At 55.1% G+C, this 8590-nt stretch overlaps 1 protein-coding gene across 1 annotated transcript; it reads right to left on the bottom strand.

Moving 5' to 3' along the window:
- Positions 1 to 340: 340 nt before the first annotated feature.
- Positions 341 to 6611, bottom strand: LOC119919617 (retinal homeobox protein Rx1-like). The gene is made up of 3 exons (XM_038740176.1): positions 6541 to 6611; positions 2522 to 2896; positions 341 to 1654 (listed from the first exon to the last, which is right to left on the bottom strand). Exons 2-3 carry the CDS (start codon positions 2768 to 2770, stop codon positions 1208 to 1210), a joined length of 696 nt encoding a protein of 231 aa, XP_038596104.1. The 5' UTR covers positions 2771 to 2896; positions 6541 to 6611; the 3' UTR covers positions 341 to 1207.
- Between the last annotated feature and the right edge of the window lie 1979 nt (positions 6612 to 8590).

The following is an 8590-nucleotide window of genomic DNA, read 5'->3' as shown; positions in this document are numbered from 1 at the left end:
TGTTGAGGCCACAACAATGGGCAGCGAGGGGATGGGGCCTGGGAATTGCGTAGTCCGGAAACCAGTGTTAGCCAGCCGGGCGTGGAATGGGGCCAGAGCGGCTGCAGGATGTCGATTCTGGGGCAAAGGGGAGCCACCAGGGATGGGGGAGCCGTGGTTCCCTCGTCCGAGGTGGCTTCCAACCCTTGCAGCTCAGGTTGCCTGAGCAGGCTTAGCCCTGAGGGACCAGAGATGGCCGCATTTCCCAAGTGGGGGCTATTGGGGATGCCCTGGAGGAAGAAACCAGGCTACTGGTCAACCACCGAGCAGCCCACCTGCCCACTACCCCGTGGATGACAGGAATCAGGCTGGGGATGGGGCACGCAAAGCACAGAGTGAGTCTGGATCGGCCGCTTTGCCTTGTGAACTTTACTGGGATCCCAGTCGTAGTGTCAAATGTCGACAGCCTCCACGCCACCACAGCACCAGGAAAACGGGACTCTTGGCCCCCTCGCTAGTGCACTAGGCCTCTCTAGTTGGGCTAGTGAAACCGCAAGCAGTTAAACCGCTCAAGAAGGAAATGGAACAGAAGTGCCGGCAGGATATCGGTGGGGTCATCATGCCAACGTTCCCTTTGGAATGGAGGGGGTGAAAGGAGGCAGTGATTTTAGAAGGAGAGGCGGGGAGAGACTGCAAGAACTGGGCGGGGAAGGGCTTCGGAGAGTTTACTGGCCAGAAGGTCACCATTTCTGGGAAACATTCAGGTCTCGTCAGAGACCTGGAATGAGCAAGGCTGGGAGTCCCACTCCCCGACCACGGGGACCACGTCTCCCCCAGCCCCCATGGAGTTAGCACTGACGCCGGAGAGTCCAGTGCAACTGGACCGGCTTACCCCGTGCCAGCCGGGACTTCAGGCCTGAAGGCTTAGTCCATGGGTAAGGGGCATTCTCCCTCTTTCCTCTCCTCAGCCCCTGGGGAAATCTCAGCCTCTTCCTCAGGCCAGGAGGAAAATGCTCCCATTCTTCACCTCGAGAGGACTGCTGTCTGCTTGAGGCGGTTTTCCCCGTAGGGCCCTGCCCAGCTGTCTCAGAACTGCCCGCACTGCCTCTCTTGCCCATCTCCCGCCATTCCAGTGACCTGGTTTCCCCCGAAGCAAGCATTGGACGGGGCCCCTTCCCTAGAACTTCCCTTTCCCCGAAGCAAGGGGCAAGGGAGGGAGTCGGGGCCTTTAGATGGGTTGCCAGGTCTTATCTATCGTCTGAATGTGCTCTTTGGCCTTCATGCGCAAAGAGGCGATGCTGGAGCTGCGCTGCTCTGCCTCTTCCAGAGGGAACTTGTCCACAAAAGTGGAGGGGGGACAATGATAAGGGGTGGGGGCCATAGGCTGCAAGGGCTGGGCCATAGCCGGGGGGCCATTGAGGAAAGAATGGGCGCTGTAGGGGGGTTGCAGGCCCTGGGCTGGCCCCAGGAAGCCTGGGATGGCGTGGACGGCGGCAGCTCCGGAGAGGGGGGACGTCAACCAGGGATCCAGGGGGAGAGAGCCGCCCACGGGGCCGACGCTGGGAGCCACAGTGGGTCGGCTGAAGGACAACATGGGGGTGTCGTGGAGCTTCATGGAGCTGGCCTCCACCTTCTCCTGCCTTCGCCATTTGGCCCGGCGGTTCTGAAACCAGACCTGCGGGGAGCAGGGGGGAAATCGATCGCATTAAGCCAGAGGGCACCCAGACCAACCCCGCCTGGGAACGAGAACGCTCAAAAAAACCCAGTGGGCTGGAAACTCAAAAAGTCCACGGGCGGGAGGATCGGCCGAAGGCTAGGTGGAAGACGGAGAAGGACTAGGGCTTGGGGTTAGGCTGGGCTGAAGGTCGTAATTGAGGCCAAAGTAAGAGTTAGGATTTGGGTTCGAGCATCATGAGCCCTCAAAGCGAGGCTGCTTTAAAGTCGGGTTCAATGGGCAGGTACTGCATTGCCCTTATTCTCTGCTTTCCGTGGAAGTGGCGGACAGCCGGCGATCGCCTCTGGGTCATAACCCTTCAGAGACTCGAAGACCGATGCTGATCTATGAGTAGGTGTCCTCCAGGGTTGAAGATGGCACACTTGATTTCAAGGATCACTGTGGGCGCAGGGGAGACTGAAAAGACGGGGCAGGCCACCAACAGTTCCTGCAGCTTCAACCACTCTCTGGCACCGTTTGCAGTTTTCGACTGCCTCGGGCTCCCATCCTTTCCACAGCTTTTCTCAGAGAGAGTTGCCCCATTCCCACTAGCACCCTACTCAAGATCCCTGGCATACTAGAATCCTTGAACTGGACGAGGATCATTCCTCTGCCTCTGTGCCATCTGGTAAGTCACTCCGCCCAAATGGATGAGCGGGTCCTGCTTTAAAGACTTCCAGAAAAAGGGCTTCCACATCTTCCCTCGGCCACCCCGACCCTCCCGGGGACCAGGCAGGAGGAGTGAGGAGCGACAGTCAGGGTAGATGGTATGTGGATGGGGCTAGGGCGGGGGGCGGGATTGGTGGAGCCATTCCTGGGACCTCTCACCTGCACCCGAACCTCCGGCAGGTTGACCTTCAGAGCGAGCTCCTCGCGGCTGTAGACGTCAGGGTAGTGGGATTTCTCGAAAGCGCGCTCCAGCTCATGCAGCTGGTAGGTGGTGAAGGTGGTGCGGTTCCGTCGGTGTTTTTTCTTTGGGGGCTCCTCGCCGGGCAGAGCCCCCAGGGGACTCCCCCCAGAGCCATCCCCGTTCTTTTGCAGCTCTTCCAGCTCCTCCTCACACTTGTTCAGAAACATGGTCGGGCCCGAGCCGGGAGGCTGGAGGCTGGGGCCCACGCAAAAGAATCAGGTGTCCCAGCCAGTTCCGAGAGGACTGGAAGAGTACCGAGTAGCCAGAAGGGAGGCAGCTCCTCCGTGTCCCCTCTGGGGAAAGGCAGCAAGAGGAGTTTCAGTTAGCTGTTTTGACAAATCTGACCGAAAGCATTCTCTAGCTCATGAAAAAGAATGTAGGAGGGGACTGTGGTTTCTCTCACTGGGCTCTTAAGAAGAAGCCCTGCTTGAAGGTAGGGGATGGAAAAGATGGCCTCAGCTTGGGGGGAATCTGATTCTATAACTTCTAGGTTCTCTAGACTGTAAGCTGGGGTGGGCAGGGAACGTGTCTACCAACTCTGTTAGATGGTACTTTCCTAACTGCTGGCACAGTGCTCTGCACGCAGCACTCAACAAATGCCACTGATTCAGGGTTTCTCTGAAACCCTGGGGCAAAGGGACCTGGGGCCTCATGGACTGAATCCTGATTGGATTGGAGAGATTGAGGGGTGTCTGTTCCTTTCATTCATTCGATCGTATTTATTGAGCGCTTACTGTGTGCGGAGCACTGTACTAAGCTCTTTCCCGAAGAGGTGATCAAATGCCTTTCCAAGGCACCTGGTCCCAGGGTCCCCTGCCCCTTCCTGATTAGCAGATCAATCCTTGCCCAGAGGCTGAACAGCCCAGGCAAGACATGGCTCAAGGTACTGGTTGGAAATAACACGAAAACGAGAGGTGGCTAATCCAGGTCTACTGAGGACAGAACCGGAAGGAATGGGCAGCAAGAACAAGAAAGGGGACTCTCCCTGCCCGAAGGGACTCCGCCGCTTCCCCCTGCCCCCTCCAGGGGAAACAAATCCTTTAGAGGGGCTGGTACCTGACCTGCATTTAGGCAGGGGGACAGGTGGGAGGTCAATCAATCATTCAGTGGTATTTCTTGAGTGCTTAACGTTTGCAGAGCGCTGTACTGAGTACGTGGGAGAGTACAACAGAACAGAATTGATAGGCACGTCCCCTGCCCAAAAGGAGCTTACAGCCTAGAGGCGAGTTTATAGCCTAAGCTCCTCTGGAGGACCTGAATACCCTGCTCTTACCCTCTTTTATTTCCCGGCCTACCATACCGGTGGCCTTTCTCTATCTTTCCTGGCCCTCTCTGGCCGAACTAATGAGCTCAGACCCCTGTGTGTCATAGGCACTTTCAACCTGAAGACAGTGAGTGTTAAGCTTTTTATCCCACCAGCTGAAATCTTTCTGCTGCATTTGCTGCGGATTAAGGGCTGTTTTTATCTGCGTTGAAATAAAACAAACCCGCACAAACCACAGACACTAACCCCATCGTAATCCTAGTAGGCCCTAGCCCCTGGGAGCTGATTGTCCTGTCCAGGGGCAGGGCAGGCTGTTGTGGGTGGGGAGTGGAGGAGATAAAGAGAAGGGGCTGCTTGGCTCATCAGAACATTAGAATTATAACCTAGTAGAATGCAGTTTGGCTTGAGGTCTCCCTTCTCTCTTTCCCCTCACTTCCCCACCTGCCCAGCCCTGGTCCTCATAGTCCCCCATGCCTCTTACCTCCTCTAATTCCCAGTAGCGTGCCCCGGCTTGGGCTCCGCTCATCCAAGGAAGCCTGCCCATCAACCCCCGCCCAATCCCCTCCTGTTTCTATGACAAGACACATACCGATCCCCTCCTGCCTCCACCCTTCCCTCTGCCAAACTGTGCACCCTCCCCTACTTCAAACAAAATAATAATAATAATAATGATGGCATTTATTAAGCACTTACTATGTGCAAAGCACTGTTCTAAGCACTGGGGAGGTTACAAGGTTATCAGGTTGTCCCACAGTCTTAATCCCCATTTTACAGATGAGGGAACTGAGGCCCAGAGAAGTGAAGTGACTTGCCCAAAGTCACACAGATGACAATCGGCGGAGCCGGGATTTGAACCCGTGACCTCTGACTCCAAAGCCCATGCTCTTTCCACCGAGCTACGCTGCTTCCAGGTAGTCTTCCTGAAACGACCCCACCTGCCTCAGGTCACCAACTCCTCCAGTAATCCCCTAGTATTTGTGTATATCGGTTCGATCAGTGGTATTTATTGAGCATTTACTATGTGCAGAACACTACCTAACGGTTGGGAAAGTACAACACAACAGAGTTGGAAAGGAGCTTACCGTATGCAGGGGGAGACAGACATTCAATTCAAATCAATTAGGAATTGGGGAAACAGTAGAGCATAAGGACATTTGCATAAGTGCTATGGGGTTGGGGTGAGTAGCAAAGTGCTGTTGGCTGGCCGTAGTTGATTTCAGCGTGGCTCAGTGGAAAGAGCCCGGGCTTGGGAGTCAGAGGTCATGGGTTCGAATCCCCGCTCTGCCACTTGTAAGCTGTGTGACCTTGGGCAAGCCACTTAACTTCTCTGTGCCTCAGTTACCTCATCTGTGAAATGGGGATTAAAACTGTGAGCCCCACGTGGGACAATCTCATCACCTTGTATCCCCCAGTGCTTAGAACAGTGCTTTGCACATAGTAAGCACTTAACAAATCCCATCATTATTATTTCAACATTTAGATGTTTCCTTTAATTTAGTAATGTCTGTCCTGTCTCCCCCATTAACTTGTCAGCTCCTTGACGGTGGGGAGAGCATCCCCTCTGTCCTTCCACACAGTACCTATTCCACAGCTCTGCACGTGGTGGCTGTCCAATTCAGACTGATGGTGATTTTGGATCGTTTTAGGGTCCCCAAGATACTGGCTTTGAGATCTCTAGGTGCTACCTGCCTCGGACTCCTGGAAAACAACAGCGGCGTAGGCACGAAGGACCGGAGCCCAGTAAACCCCAGGAAGGTAGAAGTAACTTGGCAAATAGGCATCCACTGTTTGGTGATGGGGGGTAGGGGTTGGGGGGTGTGAAGTTGGCATGGGACACTGGGTTCCTAATTGTGGGTGAAGGCGCTGAAAACTATTTGCACTGAACTCCCAGCCTCACTTGCTCAAGGACACCCACAAGATCGAGAGCCTCTGTGTGGAGATGCAAAAAGCTGAGCCCACTGTTGGGTAGGGACTGTCTCTATATGTTGCCAACTTGTACTTCCCAAGCGCTTAGTACAGTGCTCTGCACACAGTAAGCGCTCAATAAATACGATTGATTGATTGATTCCAGGGCGGCTGAAAAGCCTCCAAATGGGGTCTTTTCGACCTCTTTGAAGCCTTTCCTGAGCCCATCCTGTTGCTCCCCACCAGCAGTCCCATTCCCTTTCTGACTTCACACTCAATGCAACAAGTGGCACCTACATAAGCAACAAGTGTTCCATCCGTCCACACGCACACATTCTCCCTCTCATGCCCTTCCCCTCCGCCCTGTCCCGGTCAGCAGGCTGGAAAGAAGTTATGGGATATCGCCCGGCTCCAAGTTGGGAGAAGAGTCCCTAGAGAGTCAAGGCGATGTCAGGACCATCCCCATCCTGGGTGGGACGCAGAGCAGAGTCTCCTGCTTGCATCGGCCTGGGCATGGCACTGAAACCAAAGTGGTTTCTCTCTAGAAAACAATCCCCCTCTCACCGCGCCCCACCCCCAGCAGCACATTCCCTTCGGACCACATCCAAGCCGAGAGCTTGGTCCGGTCCCTATTCAGACTCTCCCCTCTCTGGTCCCCCCCCCCCACCTCCCCACCCCTCGGACCGATCCCACCTTACGTTGTCTGGGCTAAGGAAGCGAAAGTCAGCTGCACGGGAGCATCTCCGACCCCCGCTTCCCTTCACCTACCTCCCGGAGCCAACCCAGCTCCCTCAGCAGCTTCTGCTCCTGGACAACTGGGTTCACATCTGAGATGGAAGAGAAGCACAGTGTGTGAGGGCAGGAGGGCAGAAGGGGTGGCCTTAGTCCAGGATTTCTAGCTGGGCCAAAGGTCTCTCCCTCCCCCTCAATTCCTTTCCTTTGGTTTGAGTCCTATTACTCTCTCGGCTCCCTCACATTCTGCATTCTCTACTTGTCTCTTTGTCTCTGTTTTTTCTTTATCACCTAGGGGCAGGGGGATGGGGAGGCTGAGGATCGTGGTGTCTTGACACTGTGTTCCCTATGCTTCCTCAGCTTGGCAACCCTCCCGGACGAGGGGAGGGGGAATTACCCCCGCTCCTGCGACACCCTCCTCCCCACCCCCAGCACTCCATGCCAGATATTCTCTGCAGGGAGGTCAGGCAGAGGCTCGGGGAGAGTGGGGAGCAGAGCAGAGAACAGTTTGGAAGATGGTGGAGGGACAGACATTACATTCCCTTTTCAGCTCACCCTGAAAGTTGACCTTCCCTAGAACTCTCTCCCTTGCTGAGATGCGGAGAGCAGGAGTGAACGGCAGGGCCTGCCCTGCTGGGGAATTGCCCCAGTGAGCAGAGAACGGCTGTTTTCCGGGCTTCCTGACCAAGCCCACCAGTGAGGAGGGAACACGACGCCCAAGGGGTCCGCAGCCAGTCGGAGGCTGCCTCTGCCTGGGAGTCAGAGAGTCTCTTTCCCCCTTTCCACAACTCTGTTCCTCTTTCCTTTGCTCTCCCCTCAACAGAGAGAAATCCCCAAACTCAATGGTTGGGAAAGAGGGATTTTTCTAGGAGTCTCAAAGCCAACTTCCCCTAGCAAAGGAATCCAGTTCCCACAATGCCAACCTCATTCGCCCACCCGACCTGGTCCCCGCTGTAGAGATGGGGAACGAGGTCGCTCCTCTTTCAAGGGCCCCCGAATCATGGGTCTGAATTGATTCCGCTGGACCTGGGGGTAGCCAGGGTAGCCCGATTTGACCTACCTGTGTCTTCGGCCAAACTAATGGAGCAGCCTCCCCCCGCCGCCCCCGCGGGGTGCTGGTGTAGGGGAGATGCCGGCATTCTGCTCTCCCAGAGCTGGAGGTTTAAGATGTTAAGAGCTAAGACTAATGATGAAGGAAATGAAGGGCCAGAGAAGGCTGGACTTCAAGTGCTATTGTCTTGGGTCCTCTGGCTCTGACTGTCTTCCTCTCTCTTAAGGCCACAGGCCTGGGCTCAAACTTGGAGCGTTAGACCCGAGGCCCAGAACTCAGTCTTCTAAGGAAGGGCACTTGAGTGTGGGGGAGAGGGAAAGATAAAGGGTTGGGGTGAGGGGGGCTGGGGAGGGGCAGCCAGGTCCTCTAGATGATAATAATAATAATAATGGCATTTATTAAGCGCTTACTATGAAGCTGTTCCCCGATCCTGCGGTCCTGTCTCTCTGTGCCAACCCATCCAGATTCAGAGTCAGTCCCCTCCCTCTGCCCAACAAGCAGATCCTAGGAGGCTATGTTTTCAGATCAGGGGTCCTTCCATCCAAATGTCTTTCTTCCCCCTACCTAATCCCCACTTCCTCCACCTGACAGAAAAAGGAGAGCAGAGCAGTTACCTTCTGGGACAGACGGCAAGTCAAACAAACAGCTCAGACTCTGAAATCCCCCTTGTTGGCAACCGGCAGTCCCTCCAGTCTCCCGATTTGCCACACAACCGCTCACTAGAGCTCCAGAGAATCTTTATTTAGTCTTGCAGATGTCACCGGTCCTTCTAGATTGGAAAGGAGTCCAGGGGATTAGAGCGAGGTGATTAATTGGAGGCCTCCCCTTTAAGAATGATTGACAGCTGCTTTCCAGACAAGTAATTGCTCTAAATGTTCCTCCAATTGAGGGTGGAGGTGGGCAGGAGGAGGGACCCTGCTGGGATGGATGGACCGAATCAGCCTTGGCTTCGCTGACCGATCGTCTCCCCCACAAAGGAGCCTGGTCTTCTCGGTTTGGGAGTGAAGAGAGTGTGCCACTTTTGGGTGGCTTGGG

This window comes from Tachyglossus aculeatus, chromosome X1 (assembly GCF_015852505.1).
Source record: "Tachyglossus aculeatus isolate mTacAcu1 chromosome X1, mTacAcu1.pri, whole genome shotgun sequence".
Taxonomy (NCBI): Eukaryota; Metazoa; Chordata; class Mammalia; order Monotremata; family Tachyglossidae; genus Tachyglossus; species Tachyglossus aculeatus.
Note: the sequence above shows the minus strand (reverse complement) of the source record. Positions and strands in the feature narration are given on the sequence as shown.